This window comes from Thermobia domestica, chromosome 14, assembly GCF_964235325.1.
Source record: "Thermobia domestica chromosome 14, izTheDome1.hap1.1, whole genome shotgun sequence".
Taxonomy (NCBI): domain Eukaryota; kingdom Metazoa; phylum Arthropoda; class Insecta; order Zygentoma; family Lepismatidae; genus Thermobia; species Thermobia domestica.
In genome coordinates this window covers 84740992-84759423 of record NC_137467.1, presented here as the reverse complement: position 1 = coordinate 84759423, position 18432 = coordinate 84740992, and the positions used below count along the sequence as shown (strand labels likewise).

General features: G+C 34.8%; 2 protein-coding genes across 6 annotated transcripts in view; one reads left to right on the top strand and one right to left on the bottom strand.

The window, feature by feature from the left end:
- The window catches only part of LOC145670244 (uncharacterized), a 206995-nt gene that overhangs the window by 77313 nt on the left and 111250 nt on the right, over nucleotides 1–18432 (bottom strand). The window contains exon 3 of one of the 5 annotated variants that reach the window (XM_081738649.1): nucleotides 10482–10780. The exons of 3 other annotated variants lie outside the window; for them this stretch is intronic. In XM_081738649.1, the coding sequence (XP_081594775.1) occupies nucleotides 10775–10780 (6 nt within the window). In that variant the 3' untranslated portion in view covers nucleotides 10482–10774. Of the gene's footprint in view, nucleotides 1–10481; nucleotides 10781–18432 lie in introns of those variants that run through there. One more of the 5 variants, XM_081738652.1, reaches the window with a different exon arrangement.
- The window catches only part of LOC145670243 (synaptotagmin-10-like), a 354389-nt gene that overhangs the window by 322518 nt on the left and 13439 nt on the right, over nucleotides 1–18432 (top strand). The window lies entirely within an intron of this gene.

Sequence of the window (18432 nt, the reverse complement as noted above, 5' to 3'; positions counted from 1 at the left end):
TGCTTTTGTCTTACATATCTTACTTAAATACATTCTTAATTACAAAAAGTAACTTTTAAATTGTGCACTTGTGTCATACTATGATCCCACTTCTTTAGAATTTACAAAAATTTAAAAAAGAACTAGGATTAGCGGATAGCTTTTGAGCCTCTTCTATAATGAAGTTTCTTTCAGCTGATCCAATCGTCACTGGTCAAGCAGCCAATATTTGCAACATTTCTATACACCTAATAGGAATAAAACTTTTTTATGCACTGCAGCAAAACGTCAATATTGTTTGAGGTATTTTACTCTGTATAATGTCGTTCGTTCTACATTGACTCCCATAGTTCAAATTCAAAAAGTGTAGTTATGGGATAAGAGAAAGTACTTTTAAAGAACTGTGTATACTTGTTAAATTCAATGATAAATGTACCCTTAATTGAACGGCTCGGAATGAATGTATGAATATTTGTAAGGATAGGTTTATTGTTCACATAAACCACTCAATTTAGAAATAACAATCTAGAAATTACATAACAAAACTCATATTTTATAATGTGCTTTTGTATCAGATGCATTAATATAATTTCTGTGTGTCATTGTCGAGACGAAAATATTGGATTCAATATTAATTCCAATTGTAGCGAAAATGCTATGGCTTTTTCAAAGCACAATTTGCACTCACAATCTACATTGGAGTGCCAATATTTTGTTAACACTAAAGCAGGGATGCAAATAAGCACATTCGCCCAGAGCGAGTGGTTCATCGGTGCGGGCGAGTATTTAATATCATACCGAAGGTAAGTAAATAATTTATATTGTGGATGGGGCTATCAGCTTTTTTCTTGGGCTAGTAAAATTTTGTTGATTATTTGCATCCCTGCATCGAAGTATCATCAACATGTTACATTTCTCTGTAAAATCCAAATTTGCATGTTATTCTCTAGTGTCAACCGCGTCATGAATTATTCAAAATGTTATTATGTATACAATACATTAAGGAAACTATACATCAAAAATTTTGGAAAAAATCTGTCTGATTCCAAAAATAAATAAATAATTAAATAGATTATAGTAAAATAAAAAATGTAAATTTAAAGTAAAGGACGCATCAAATTTTTGAATTGAATACAAAGATATAGTATTTTATTACAAACTATAATGGTTAATAATTAACTTTTTATTCACATAAGAACGAATCGAATAACAGAGTTTGTTGTAGTAAAATCGTAATTCCCTTTATTTTTTAAAAAAAGTGTTAAAATATTTAAGGGAGGATTTCGACACCGAGAACCACCCTAAACTATATATCCATGACAGTCTTCCTAAGCCTCGGTGCATAATCGTGGGACGTTAAATTCAAAAAATAGTTGTTTTTCATACGAGAACCTAATATATCGACAAGTAAGTCTATGACGTCATATTTGTATCCTGGCATTTTTTACAGATCATATTAAATCTAAACTCGTTTCTGACACTTGTAAATACGGAAATATGGTTTTTATTGGTCATGTATCTTTGAGCCACATTTTAACTTTAGGAAACACTTGGGCCCTAAGTGATATAAAAACATATGTTTTGTCATATTTAGGGCGAGTTGAACTTATTCTCCAGAAATATATTTACTAGTACTGATAATGATGTTGTTTGTACCTTCAATTCTTAGAAAAAATAGGTTTTGTGTCACAGAATTTGAAAGAATACTGTATAATGTGAGGAGTAATAGTTCATGATTTCACAATCACATCAATCACTTTGATAAAAAGGAATCGCCACCTTAGCCTCTGTCTCTCTCTTTCTCATTTCCTGTGATGATGTCTGAAGTCCAGTTTCTTTGTTTCATATTGGCGTTTCTTTTCTTCCTTCCACATCCGGTAGAGACTTTCAATACATGATGAATGAAAGTAGTACTGTGAGAATACTTTTAATCCATGTCAATACGTGAAGAATGAAAGCAGTTTTGCGATAATACTGTTAACCCATGTCAATATGTGAAGAGTGAAAGCAATGCTGTGAAAATACTGGTAATCCATGTCAATAAGTAAAGAATGAAAGTAGTGCTGTGAGAATACTGGTAATCCATGTCAATACTTGAAGAATGAAAGCAGTGCAGTGAGAATACTGGTAATCCATGTCAATACGTGAAGAACGAAAGCAATGCTGTGATATTACTGGTAATCCATATTGAGTACGATCGAAGATATGATCTCTGAAGTATTTTCCTTGAAATTATTACTGATATTTATGATAATACCCATCTTTTTCAACTGAACGTAATGATATTTTAAAAGTATGAGCGATATTTGACATTCGTTGAAACATTTTTCTCAGAGAACATGACAGCACTGAGTATAGTATCAATATGCCTAAGTCAAGTGGTCTAGTAGTGTTAATTTCCGTGGTATTCGGCTATATTTTAGGTCACATTTTCTCATTTTTAGGGCACTAATGCATGCGTATTTTCAGAGTTCTTAAGTCATAGAATTCCAAGATCTACTGATAAATAAAAATATCTCAATGTTTATATTTCAATATGGGGTACGCGGAACACATTATGTTTTATACAAAAATAGTACAAAAGCTTCTGTAGGAATACTGGCACCAAATTTTAAAATACGGGATTATCAGTGTTTTTCTTTAATAAATGAAGCATTCAGAGCACAAAGAAATCAAGTCAATTTATTAAAGTTGTGACAAAAAGATATAATGTTTATATGATACGATTAAGTACATGTGAAAATTAACATTGGTGTTTGTTTTAATCTTTTACGTTATATACAATATCTAAATATAAGCATTTTTAACTCTGAAAATCGTTCCTTCCAATGGGCATGTGGGGATCTTTGGAGACCCAACACGTTTTTTTAAAATAAATATCTCGTGTTTGATACGCTGCTTGATCATAGGTCTTTGTGACATCTAATTTTAGACTCTTTTGTAACTTATTATCGTGGTTGATCTAAATTTTTTGTTTATTTTTATTTTTGTTTGAAAGGAAATACTTGTGTGGATGGGCACCTGGGGTCTTTTGGAACCCCTTGAATTAAACACTATTTCCGTGCCCAACTTAACTATAGTTGCCGTTTTATTTACAGCAGCAATGTTGTTTTACATTTAGAGGTATCACTTATCAGTAGTAGTGAAGCATTGTTGAAAGTCCATTATTGATATTCGAATTTTACTCAACTGATAAGTCAAGGTAAACGAAAAATCAGATATGCGGCTATATTGTTTTTGTAAGAATAGTTTATTCTAAGTACTGTTCTGAGTTTCTGAAGGTTTTATTTTTTCTCTGAAATAGTTAGGGATAGAAGCAGAAAATGGCACAATCTATACGTATAGATGGAAAAACGTTTAAAGCAGATGAAGGAGGAAATATATTGAGAAACTTACTGGATGAGTGCAGTGAAGAGGAGGAACTTTTTTCTGATCTTAGCAACGATGAGTATATTCTCCCAATTAGTGATGAAGATAGCGAGAACAACATAGAGGAAAACGATTCAGAAGATGACTGTCTTGAAGGAGAGGGATGTAGTGGAACTGCGTGTGTCTCCGAAAGCAGTGATTGTGAAACTCAGTATTTTATTGGCAAGAATAGAAAGAAATGGTATAAAAAGCTTTTGAAAGTCTTTCAAACACCACAACGCAACATAATTAAGAGGAAAACCTGGTCCTAGAGGAGAAAAGCCTTCTTCAATCAAAGACTCATTTCTCTATTAATCACCCGTCAAATTCTTTCCATTATTATCATAGAAACGAACAGAGATGCACATCGTGTATACAAAGAATGGAATGATGCAAACCCTTCGTCAACAACAAAGAAGTGGAAATACATTGATGAAGAAGAACTCGAAGCTTACATTGGTTTGTTAATATCCGCTGGTGTTTATTGATCAGGAAGAGAAGATTTGTGTGAATTGTGGAGTGTGAAATATAGAAGGCTAATATTTCGGGCAACAGTGCCATTGAAAAGATTCAAAGCTATCACAAGATTTATTCGATTCGATAATAAACAAACCAGTGCTCAAAGGAAAGCAGAAGACAAATTAGCTGCCTTCCAGAATGTATGGGAGATATTTATCCAAGGATTGTCTAACGTATATACCCTCGGATATAATATTATGGTCGACGAACAACTAGTAACGTTTTGAGGGAGACTCCCGTTCTTGCAGCACATCAAAAGTAAACCAGATAGGTATGGTATTAAGATTTGGTGGACATGTGATTCTGATAGTTCTTTCCCTTTGATCGGACAAGTGGATTTAGGAAAACAACCTCATCAGCAAATGGATGTGAACCAAGCTGCGCGAGTTGTAAGGGAACTTACTAAAAAGTGGATGAACAAAGCCCGTAATATTGTAGAAGACAACTTTCTTTTACAAGTATTCCTTTGGTTCAAGAGCTGATAACTGTGAATTCAACATATGTTGGAACCATACGAGAAACAAAGTAAAATTCCTACAGAAATGCAACCAGAAAGATCAAGAGAAATGCATTCATCTTTATTTGGCTTTTCTGGACCAAACTATGGTGTCTCATGTTCCTAAGAAGTCATCGGCTCTTATATTGGTTTATTCGATGCATCAAAAAGCAAGTAATCACATGTGAAGAAAGTAAACCTGAAGTAATAATGCACTACAACGCACACAAAGGTGGCGTAGACACTATTGATAAATTGGTTAACACATACTGTGTAAAACGCAATACTAAACGGTAGCCGTTAGTAGTGTTCTTCAACATGATTGATGTTGCATGTATTGCTTGATAATATGGATATGGAAGTATCGTCCTTGATAATATGGATTTATCATTATCCAGAAAGTCTTCCGACTAAAACTCAAAAGAGAAGATACTTTTTGAGACAGTTGGCAGAGCTCATCAATCCATATGTACGAAAAAGGCTCAAGGACAGGAGATATTTCCAGAAAGGTACAAAGACAGGGTTACTTGCACTTGGATATGCTTGTGATGAATCGCGAAAGGTAGAGAAGAAATTAGAAAACGAGAGTAAATAATGCTACCTATGCCCGAGGAGCTGTGATAAGAAGGTGAAAACTATATGCAGTAGCTGCAACAAGAACATTTGTAAGGTACATTCAGAAAGAGTAGTGGCGTGCATACGGTGTGCGAAAAAGCAGTGAGTGATCAGAAACAAAACGGAGAAAACATACAAACAAAATAACAACAATTTTAGTTTCATTTTAGTATTTGTTACCTTAGCATAATGTGTTTCGTGCATAATTCGCAGTTCATATACTAACAATTTCATTTATTACATTCCTAATATTCATAATGCAACGTTGAATAATATTAACTATTAATAATTCTGTAATGTGTTGCATGGTTTATAGAGAACAGTTTCTCGATATTTTACATAAGAACTTTAATCAGTAATGTCTGAGTGATCCAGTATATTACATTCTAGCTTACACTTCTGCAGACTGCGTTATTTTTGTCATCTCAATAAAACAAGTCACATATAATTATGAAAATGCATAAATTTTTCATTAAATTTGTAAAAATACTCCTTAAGTAGTAATTTCAGCGAAACGTATATGACCCTAATCCTTAAAATATACGCCACTGTTTACTACAATCGGAAAAATGCAAATAAACAAAAGAAATCACTGTTCTTTAACAATACTACCAATGCCACAATATTTATATCATTAAATAGGAAGGAAACACATAATATGAGCTGGGGCCCCAAAAGACCCAAAGTGCCCATCAACGTAAGCTTTTAAATGTGCCAAACGAAAGGTTAAAGGTGAAGTATTTTCAAAGTGTCCGAAATGACAAAGAGTGGGCTTGATTTTTTGTGTACTGAACGCGCCAAATGATGGATTTGTAATTTCGAAATAATTAGAGGAAGTTCGGGTAATATGGAATACCATTTTTGTTTCGCTTGTAGATCAGTTAAGAATTGCACATTAAAACAGAAAGGAAAACAAATATATGCCTTACATATTTGGCTTTATTTATGCGTATCTTGATGAAGAAGTTTCGGTACAGGGGTGGGTAAAATTCATAATTTGTAAAGAAACCACTTTGGAGGGTAATATGAAATAATCGGGTAATATGGAATACAAATGCTATATAGAAAAAAATAAGTTTTCTGTTGAACATACAAAGAACACAGTGACAATAAATGAAAATTCTGAATGCCAAACCATAACTGAATGTGATTACTTTCAAAAGTCATAAATATAAAACTCTGCTTTAGGACCGGCACAGTCATTGTGCTCACATTAAACATGGTGAACGCTGGACTCAAGCTGACTCCTTGTATCATCAGAAAATTTGCTGTAATAAAAATATACGCTTAGCATTGTTGTCATCATAAATGTATGTTTAATTGCCCAATACTGATAGATATTTTTGTAATAGGAATATTATACGGAATACGAAATACCATGCTTTTCTTGCGGGTATTCCATATTGCCCTCCAAGCCAACTTGGCAACGAAAGAGCTGTTAAACGCATTCGAAGACGTATAGGATAATGGCGCTTATCAAATTACCACTCTGAATATCCAACGTCAAAGTAAACAAAGAATTGTTGTTCTATTACATTTCAATAGGAAAATACAGGTGGTAAAACACTTACCTGTAAAAGTTTTCAGGAATAAGAAATCATATTTTCACGTCTACCATCACAACGAATGCTACAATTACAAGGAAACTGACTGTAGAGCATCATGGGAATGTGAGGTACTGATTTCTTTCTTCTCCGCTTGGAAGCAACACATCACAGGTGAGATAATGAGGTATTCCATATTATCCGACTATTCCATAATACCCGAACTTCCTCTACATATAATTATGAGGAAATTTCGATAATCGTTTTACTGAGCTACATATACAATGTAAACTGCATAACCCTTTAGTGTTTATCTCTAAAAATCATATTACAAAATCATATTACAAAATAACCGTGGTTTTACACGTTGCTGCATTGAACGAATCCTCGCATTTAATAATTTGGTCCGGCAAAATAATGTTATTGTTATGCATTTAGATCCACATTTAAAGAAAATCAAATTAGTAAATCTTCCACATTTAAGACTATCTTATTTAAGATGGGGAGAAAATTTGAGTGACAAAAGTTACACTGCTTTGTTCAGAAACATAAAAGGTTTGTAATATATCAAATTAATCAAGAGTTTCGCAACCAGTAACATTATTCCTTTCAGTTGCCTGTAATTTATAGAGATAAAGCGATAAGTAAAGACAAACATTCTCTATATCTGTACTAATTTCCAAGATAATAATTAAGCTTTGGATTCTCATTTACTTTTTGTTTTCGACGAACTTAAATGTTAGTTACTGAATTCTCTATGTCCGTATGCGTGTGTGTTTCTGCTATTTGCAATTTTTAAAATTTTGATCCCTTCATTCGATAAAGCATCAAAAATTATCTGAAAGAAGTGATGGAATTTTTCTTATCACTCTTACCGTTCCCGAGATATTGGCCAAAAAGTTCCCAATTTCGGGAGATTTAAGGATCCATATCTCGGGAATCGTAAGTTATAGTGAGATCATATTGGTGCTGATCAATACCTAAAAGGATGGCGAGCATTTTGGTACCAAATAGTAGCCATTGACCACTGTCCAACTGGCCACTGTTCCCCAAATATTAGCAAAAAATAACTTCGGATTTCGGGAGATTGAAGAAGCCATATCTCGAGAAACGTAAGTCATAGGGAGATGATATTTTTCGAATTGTTCAATTTTGAACATGTCTTCGTAAAACAACATATCGTAGAACGTTTTAACAGAACTCGAAAACAAAATATGTATAGAAAAAATAGTACCCAAGTAAATAGGTCGAAATGGATATATATATATTAGAAGAATTGTTTAATGAGTATAATAATAAAGTTCATAGAACAATTGGTATAAAGCCTGTAGAAGTTAATAAGAAAAATTAATTATTTTTAAGTTCGTTCTGGTAATACTCTTGGAGCATTATCAACTGGTTTACAATACTAAATTCTCATTATTATTTCCAAAGCTAGCTTAATGATATTTTGTCTGGTTATAACTTTTAATGTCACTCTAATCTTAATTTACACTTCTAATTGATTATCCACAATTTCAATTATATTAAATCCAAAGAAATAATAATTACGTTTTATGCTGTAGTAGAGTTTATATTGATTGTACCGGTATTTTAACCCTCGATTTCCAGCGGTAAAGCATATGAAATTAGACTAAATTAGAATCAAAATTAGTGTTCATTTTCCATTCAAAGTTTAGTATCCTCATTGAGAATTGAATCGGTATCATGCGATGAAAAGTCAGAAAGTCAGGGGCGGAAGCTACTTAACCGCGAAAAAACTCTATAGTATGTTATTTCTTCAATGTAACTGATGGTTAGTGCATATGCATTTGGTGCTTATGTTCTTGGATTCAACTAGCAATGGATTCTCGGTGTTCATTCAGCCTCATAGGTAATTAGCGAGCTATTTCAATTCAGGGATAGGGATCTCAAGTAAGCAAAGCTAGGAATAAAGGAAGTTATGAACGTACTGTACCTAACCCTCTTGAAAGCCTTCAGAACGGCCATAGCCCTTTAGTACTGTAAAGGTTTGAGGTAATTTGAGTTTTAGTTATTTACTTTACCTTTGTAAGCTGGAAAACGTGGGCATTACCTTGATGGTTGTTTAAAGTCCTTTTTACTTCGTGTTCTTTGAGGATATACGTATTTTAATATGGAATGTATAAATATAGAGAGTATTATTTAATTACTTTTATTAAATAAGCTGGATACAAACTGTAGCTACTGAAGTATCTATTTATCTTATAACGAAATGGGTCACGGTCACTGTATGTAACTTCCACGCACGTCATCCTATCTGTCTGCCAGAATGTTATTCTTTGACTTGACTCAGCATCATTGTTGACACGAGGGAGTTTTAGACGGTTGTAAACTGTGTTGACAGTCCATTTACGACTTCCCAGCTCTACATCACACTTCCGAATATCTCGCATAAGCTCTCTTGGGCGTTGTTTTAACCTTTGACACCACGGCTGACGTTATAACCAACAGAATATATATGGTAACACAAGCTTTCCGCTTGTAAGGAGAAATAACATTTTAAGAGCGAACGTTCCTGTTGGTTATATGTACGTATTCCAAGAGAAGAATTTAATAGAAGTCGGGTGTTGTGCTGTAAATGAGTTGACAAATTGTCAAGGTCGTTTATTCATTTAGCTTTAGTCTTAATTTATTGATGTGTTAAACAGAAATATATAATGAAATACAAGAGTTCTTCAGTTTCTTCATTTACGCAGTTGCAGAGAAAGTGGCAATGTGCCAGATATACTTAAAGCTTGAGTAACCAAGTTTTACTTATGATTTTATTTCTAATTGAGGGGTTGAGCACAATAGTGGTCTAACCCACATTTTTAAAAATGGAGAAAAAAATCAAGTTAAACTTAAACACATGTGGTTTTTATTACAATATAACAAAAGCAAGCACAAGTGGTTGAATGTGCCATACATTCTACACACATCTGTTGTACAGAAAACCACATGTGTTTAACTTGATTTTTCTCCAGTTTTAAAAATGTAGATTAGAGAACTGTTGCGCAAACTCCCTCAATTATAAAATGTAGTTACAACGTCCGATATTAAGGAGATCAGCAACGAAACGAGCTATGGCTACATTCCTGTTTTAATGCAAAAGATAATTATGATGGGTGGAATCCAGACTGAAGATTATTAGATAATGAATCTAGGCTTTATATCAGCTGTTAAATAAAAATATAGAACCAGTATCGTACTGTTGAGCAGTAAGTTCCGTGAAACAAAACGCTAGTTGGAACTTCATGTACTTTCAGCATTCCATATGACTTAATATATCTTTAACGTAATTCAAACTCTACTTTGAACCAAGGCCGCGGTGGCTCAGTGGTAGAGAATTCACCTCTGGTGCACGGGGTCCCTGGTTTTATTCCAGCTCGCGCCAAGTGAACTTTGTGATGGGTAAACACCGTGTGCGTTGGATTCCTCGGGGTTCTCCTGTTTCCTCCTACTTTCTTAACTCCACCATTTCATTCATTGCTCATCACCGCGTTTTTTAGCCTATCCGTGGGACGTAAAACTCCCAGATTTTGTTTCATTTCTACTTTGAACCAGAAATTATTTTCAAAAGTCTCTATGAATGCCCCTTCAATGATACTAATCCTTATATAATATTCCACAAATGTTTTTGTTGATTGATTTAAAACACTTAGACACATCATGTCAACGTCCTAGCCAGTGACGCAACCAGGATTTTATTTCAGAAGGGACCAAGACTACCTAGTACAGTAGTTTGGAACGATGTGCTGCGCTATCTCATTTAACAAAAGTGAAAGTTTGAATTCTCCCCATTACAAGAAATTTAGTTATCCCTATTATTAACATGCTTAAAGGCCTTAAAATAAGAATTCAAATTTACAAATTTCTATTATTAACGATTACAATTTTTGAAACTTGCACTGTAATTTTATTTTGTACATATTTATTTTAGCATGTGATTACGCACACTTTACTAACATTTATTACTCAAAGAAATTAATTTAGGGTTTTCATTGGGTTTTTCCTTTTGTGTAGTACTGCAACTTAATTCAATATTCATTTATACATTAATCTACTTTAAGTTTATTGATGCATTACAAACTTTGCACTACTAGTGAATACACTTTACAATTTATAACGATGGACTTCTGAATGTGGTCGTGAAGTAAGGGAAACTTTGAAACCCTATGATACAGATGCAGGTGCTTTCCAAGATTCAACAATTTCATAGCTGTGAAAATACAATTAAATATTACAATATTATGAACAACATATAGGCTACCAATTTCAAATATTGTTAATGTACATAATTTCACAAAATTATGTAAGATGTGTTAAAAATATATTATCATTTGGCACTTACACCTGGACAGATTGAAAATTTCATACATAGCACATTGTTGTTAATCAATAAAATATACCCTATTAAATGATCAAAAATATTCTACAATAATTCAAAATTTGAGAAGCTTCCCATATTTACAGTTTGATATCTAATCTCCTTGGCTTCTTTGCAACTCCATCTAAAATATTATCGTTGCTCACTTAGTGTTTGTTTATTGTAAGATGGGAAAGTCCATGGGAAATTTTGCTGATTCTAAATCGGCAAATGACTTTTCTTGCACAAATCGTGGAAGAAACTGCTGCATCTTCAAGAACTCTCTTTGTTGAGTTTCAAACAATGAAGCAATTTGCATTGTCACAGCATCAATATATGAAATATACAGGGTGTTTCAGAACAACACCGACAACGTTTGTGAGGTGATTCTTGACAGCAAAATAAGACAAAAAGTATAGACCAACCTGGGTGCACAAATGCTTTCTTTCGGAGTTATAGGCTGCCGAAAACAAACAAAAAAATGAACTTCAAAGGTCAATAGCTTCAAAACTATGGAACCTACCGTAGTTGGGTCAAGACTTCACTTAGAAACTAATATGTGCGCTATCCAAAAAATCATATTTCAAAATCCTAAGGTACTTCCACAACAACTTTTATAGAGGGAGTTTGGCTACGGGCATATAATTTGAAGTACTCACCAACTACCTCCATAAAAATTGTTGCGGAAGTACCACAGGATTCTGAAACTTGGATATTTGGATAGCGCACATGTTCGTTCCTAAATGGAATCTTGACCCGACTATGGTAGGTCCCATAGTTCTGGAGCTATGGACGTTTAAATTTTATTTTTTCGTGTTTTCAGGGGCCTATAACTCCGAAAGGAAGCATTTGTGCACCCAGATTGGGCTATACTTTTGTCTTATCTTGGTGTCAGGAATCACCTCCCAAACGGTGTCGGTGTTGTTTTGAATCACCCTGTATAACGAACGTAACTGGTTCTTCAACATTTTCCAGGGATGGAAAAAGAACCGGTTCTGACAAGCTTTTGAACCGGTTCAGACAGGAAGAACCCATGCGAAATATAGGAACTTCACTGGAGCGTTTTCACAAAATCCGGTTCATTTTCCATCCCTGACATTTTCAGCAGAAACTTTATTTCTGTTTATTTATTTTCCTACTTTTCTTGGAATTTCCATATCAGCACAGAGTTTTGAATATTGAAGTGTAACGTTGAAAGAGGGTCATGAAGTGTTCAGATGCATTTGTACGTCTGGATTTCAGTATGTTTATTACACTACCAACACATAGCGCCTTTTACACATCAGAAGACTGGAACTGTCGTGACAAGGGAAGCAAAAGAAATTACACATATTCTAAGATAACCTCTGCTACAACAAACTGACACTTCAGTATTCCACAGAGTAAGGAAAATACTGTTACATGAGAGGTGTCTTTGGTATTTTCGGAAATATGTTCCATTGACTTTAGTATAGGTGATATAAGCTCTGCAAAGACACAAATTCCTTCGCGATTTTCGATAAAACGTGTTGCACAGTATAGTTTTAGTCTGTGGGTTCTTTCTTTGAATTCTGACATGTTCACGAAGGTTGTGAAATTACGACTTATGAACGAACGGAGTGTATTTTGTAATGACTTGTGTATTCTTAAATGTTGATAAATGCCTATTATCTTCATACAACCACAGTTGCTGGTAATATTACCTAACACCAAAATAGAGTTTCAGAGCTAAGATTTGTGTGAACTATTGTTCCTTACGAGACTCATAAAATTTACGTCTTGAAAATGAAATGAAATCTTTGAGTTTTACGTCCCACGATTATGCCGGTTAGGCTAAAGGAGACGGTGGTGATGAGTAATGAATAAAATGGTGGAATGAAGAAAGTTCCACCATTTTATTCATTATATACTGACATTTCCTTACCGACGGAGGAAACGGGAGAAACCCGAGAGAACCTACGCACACGGTGTTTGTCCATCACAATGTTCACTTGGCGGAGACTGGGATCGAACCCGGGACCCCAAACACCAGAGGTGAGCGCTCTACCACTGAGCCACCGCGGTCCCAATTTACGTCTTGATTCTCATCTCGAAAGCAAGAAGAGAAATATGAGGTATCTTCTCTCTTCTCGACTTCAAAAGGTACATCTCGTCTCGTTCTCGTGACGAGAATCGAGACAAGACTCGAAACTTTTCGTTTATTGGGCAACAGTACCTCGAAACTTCACCTCCTCTAGTTATACATTGTGAAAAACACTATGATTAGAAATTCTATATGGAGTAATTTTACAAACAAACTTACCCTACATGTTGTTTGGATGTTCCAACTTATTGTATGCTATTTTGATTTTATGAATAATTGTTTTAAATCCAATATCCAAATGAAAAAGTGTTTGAATATAATTTTCCCTAACAAAGGTTTGCTACTGTAAATGAAAAAACGAAATCTTTCAGTTTAACGTCCCACACTTATGCCCTTTTGGCTAAGGCAGACGATGATAAAAGTTAGTGAATGATGATGGAAGAATTGATGGAATGAGAAAGTCGGAATAAAATGAAGTATCCTGAGAAATTTCACAGATACGATGTTGTCCACCACAAATGTACTTGTCCGGGTATCGAACCAGGGACCCCATGCACCAGAGGTAAGAGGTCTACCATTGAGCTACCGTGCCCCATGATTGACTGCAGTGTACAGTCCGCAGCAAAAGACCTGTAACATGAGCATGTAAGTTTATTGTGAAACGACAAAGTCTTTTGCTCCAAAATAAGTGTGCAGGGGAGGATGCCGAAATTTCTCATGGCGTGATTCGTGCCACTTAGACGTTATGTTGACTCCCTGGGCTGTTAGACGTAGTTTTACAATAAACTTACATACTCGTGTTGCAGTTTTTTTTTCTGTGAACTGCACAAAGAGAGCAGCATAATTTGAATTGAACAAATTAAATTAAATCTTTCAGTGTTAGGTCTCATGCAGTGTTGGCTAAAGGATACAATGATAATGAGAATGAATGAAATTGTGAAATGTAAAAGTGGAAGGAAATGCGGAAACTCAGAAGAAACTCACGCACACCTTTTTTTTCAACCGCAAAGTCCACTTGGTGTAAGCTGAAATTAAACCAAGGACCTCATGCATCAAAGGTGACCGCTCTACCACTGAGCCACCGTGGCTCCTTTTGAAATCAATAGATATATAGCAACATTAAGGGATAGGTGATTGTTTACGACGATTTATTCTGTTGACGTCTTCTACGACCGTTCCCATGTGCACGAGTGGACATAAAGAAACAATTTACTTTTTTCCTTGTTTAAACTAGATTTTAGATTCTGTCCACGTGCAACGGTAAGCACGCTGTCTCAACGGAAAACGAAAGGCATTAGCAGAAAAAGAAATGACATCGTAGAAGTTAATTTTCAAAGGTTTCCCAAAGGGAATTCAGTATTATTAGAGTTTTCAAGTAAATGATAATTCGCTTGATGTTTCACTTCGAACAAATCCCTATTCTCATTAAGAGTTACAAAGTCGGTTTCAATAGTAAAACCACAACACATAAACTAAATAAAATAAACAAGTAGAAATTATAATTTAGCAAACAAATATCTACTTAGAATAAATTAAGCTAATTAAAATTTATATTGAAGTGGATTGTAGACCTTTCCATGCGAATTAAAAACAGATTGTGGAAAATATAGGTGTTTATTGTCTGCTTTTGTTTATATAAACTATTACAGTTACTGTGTATTATCGCGCAGAGAAATGGGTGCGAGGGTGTTTAATTTCTAGTGTGAGTTTCGTCAATGTAGAAAGCAAATTCATTTAATGTTGTTCTTCTATGGAGATGTATATTGAATCCGGAAGTAGCATATATATCTCACTATTGGTTTTATAAAAAGATTAAGGGTAAAAGTGATATACAAAGTGTTACAAAAATATTTCGCAATATTTTCGGAACAGATTTCTCAGATCGAAATAAGAAAAAAAAAAGTTCATATGGACCTGCGCTCAAAAGTTGATAGTTTCGGAGTTTAGGGTGCCGAAAACGTAAAACTGAACTTTAAACATTCATAGCTCCTTTATTATGGGATCTATCGTAGTCGGGTCAAGACATCATTGAGGAATTGGTATGTGAACTATCCAAATAAATTATGTTTAAGAATGTTCCAGCCCACATAGCACACTACGTCCCTGGGATGTGGCATTTTGATCCCAATCATCCCATTCGGTTCCCGGGATTATCGGGATAATGAGAAGACATCCCATGGACGTCCTGCATGGGACGTCCTGAAGGATTCCCATGTAAGATGTCCACGGGACGTCCCAGATGGGACAGGAGGTCCGAGGGAAAACCAATAGACATCCCATCGTGGTTCCGTTGAATATCCCGTATCCCGGGATATTAGCGGACATCTGGATCTCCTGAGGAAATCCTGTGGATGTCCCGGGAGCACATTCGGATAATCCCGGGATGTCCCGTCGTCCGTTGCGGGCTTAGTCTCGGACATCCCGTGGACGTACTTGTGCTATGTGGGAGTGCTTGCATACCAATTTTTAGAGAGATAGATGGAGAGTGATCAAGTACTCCCAAATAGCTTCTCTAAAAATGATTGTGGAAGTGCGGTGGTTCTGAAAGATGGATATTTGAATCGTTCACATACTAGTTCCTCAGTGATGTTTTGACTCAACTACGATTGGTTCTATAGTAGCGGAAGTATGGATCTTTAAAGTTCATTTTCTTACGTTATCGATACACTATAACTAATCTCTTTCCAGCCTTAGAAAAAAGTGGATGTAAACAAACCCACCTGACTACCAGTGGATCGATGACCAGTGATTGGTTGTTGGTCTCACTGCACTAATATCCTACCGCAATATAATCCCTACTAAAATAATAATTTCAAATGAAAATATCCGAATTTATCCTGTATTTTGTGATAATAAACACAATATATATAATATTTAACAACAGATGTAGCTTTATTTCAACCTCACCTGTACTTGGACATATAGTATTTATTGCGCATGCGTATGCGTTCGCGCGCCGACCCCACTCATTTGAAATTGTAGAATGCAGAGTGTTCCATGGCGAAAAAGTGTTACAATAATCCACCTTCCTCTCGTGTTATATAAAACACAAAAGAGAACAACAGAAGCAGAGGCAATCTCGTTTATATAACGATTTAAGAAAGTATGTATTTCCAACATAACAGTAGTCAGTGTCAGTGTGTTAATTATATACGAACCAACAGAGCCTTACACTTCGGAAATTATGTTGGAAGTACGTATGAATCTTGCTGTTCACGTCTTTCGCTGCCGAAGCACGTGTGAGCCGCGGAGTAATACATTTTGCTTTGTTTACATCTACTTTGTTCTAAGGCTGGAAAGAGTTTAGAAAACTATGCACTTCCGACAACAGGTCTATATGAACTTTCTTTCTTATTTTGATGTGAGGAATCTATTCTCAAAATATTGTAACAAAATTTTTGTGACACCCTGTATAATCTTATGATGAGTTCTTATCAAAATGATATTTCTTCCTACTTCTTACGGTTTTAGTTATACCTGGATCACTGTTGAAACCGGAAGTGACACCATTTCTACCATTTTTGTGTTTTAAAAAAAGTAGAAAAAGGCAGAGACATAAGCTTTCTTGGGATGCTAAATTCATCATGAAGACATTTATCGCTATATATTGCCGTTTAACTCAATAAGTATTTGAATTGAAACTGCAAGTAGTAGTTTGCTACCATTTACGGCTTGAATTTTGGTAAGAAGTTAGAGTTTAGTAACTCTTTGAGCACCAAGACTTTATGAAATGTGGAGTTATAATTTAAGGTTGAATTCGAACCACGTTCGAATTTTAACGCTCTCCCCATCGGGATTTGAACCCGGAACCCCGTGCACTTAAGGCGTGAGTGCTAGCCAGTAAACTTGGAAGGAGGACATACGACTTAAGTAGAAGGATAAAAACAAATATGGAACTTATTACTCGGGCATTGAATATGGAACAAAATGTATTTCTTGGTATTTCCTACCATTTTTACTCTGATACTTATGATACTGACAGAAGAACGGGCTAATAAAGCCTTTTGAAAGAACAATCCTTTATGTGTTTTATAGTCTGGGAATCTCAAAAATTGAAATGACAATACTACACGTACTTCAAACGTTTCACCCTATATTATGTAAAAATGACAGTGTTTTCTCTTATATTCTTTGGCTTACTAAAAGCTTATAATTTACGTGATCAATATCAAATGCTTTTGAACCCTTTGTGACCTTTACGAAGGTCGCCCACATGACATTTTGCTTTACCTGCAGCTTCGAAATATATACAAAGTGTAGTGCGAACCGTATTGTACTGCGTTGTTCATGAAAAGGCAGTTTAAGATTGAAACAATTTTATAGAATTACAATTTAAAATACAATAGAGCGTTGGCAATCTACTCACATATCGTAAGAGATGCTGAAAATGGTCCCAGTTAATTTCAAATCACTCCTGAAACGTTACAGCATGTTGACTCGTACTATCTCCAGTTTTTCTACATTAATGCTACACATAATGTTTACAATGTTTTCTTTAAGTTTACTCAAAGGTTTACTCTTTATTGGCTTATACTTTTCCCTGTTCATTCCCTCGGAGATAAAAATCGCACATAGATTAACTAGAAGAGTTCGGTAACCATAACCATTTTCTGTCAATTTGTACTTCCGAAAACATTTCGTAAACTTCTAGTAGTCATGCGAGTGCCCTATTATGTTGAAGAAACCAGCTACGGGCTTATCCTGGTAATAAATAACAATAAATTTGTTCAGTTAAGTAAAGATGTCCTTTATTGTTTGAAATTGAACTTCTGTTCGTGTTCGTGAATCTGAACACCAATATAATAATTATTTTGCAAATAGTGTATTTAACATTTTTTTCTTTTTTACTACTGTCTCTATTTCTTTTCTCTTTCCTCCTTTCTTTAATTTCCTTCTATATCTACTATCCAAATAAATACAATAACGTGTGTGTATTTGTTAAAAGCTTTCCACGTAAAAAGATGTCACCTGCAGTCACCAACTGTAGTTCACATATAGATCTTCGCCAGATCAAATGACGTACGAAGCTGTTTGTCTTTTCGACTCGAGAAGAGATGATGAAGTCAAGTCAAAATATACATAAAAAAATTATAGTATTCTATAGTGCCTGGAAGGCATGCAACCTAAACTTTCTTCCTGTTGTACATGTTGCATGCATCAAAGGGAGAATATCGATAGCATTGCTCGTCATTACATGTTTCACGTATTTCTTTACTTTTAAAGATTTTACATAAACATTATTCTACCTGTACGAAGAACGACCAAATGCGCTATTATGAAGTAATTTCGTTCTTTAACTTCTTCCTAAATGTTAGTATAACATTAACTCAAAAGCTTTAGTTTTACATTCCTATGAACTACGCTCTCAAATGTTTTTCCCCAGAAATTTTTCAACATGTCTTTAGCAAGTGATACATTAATAGCTTTGTTGTTTAAGACAATC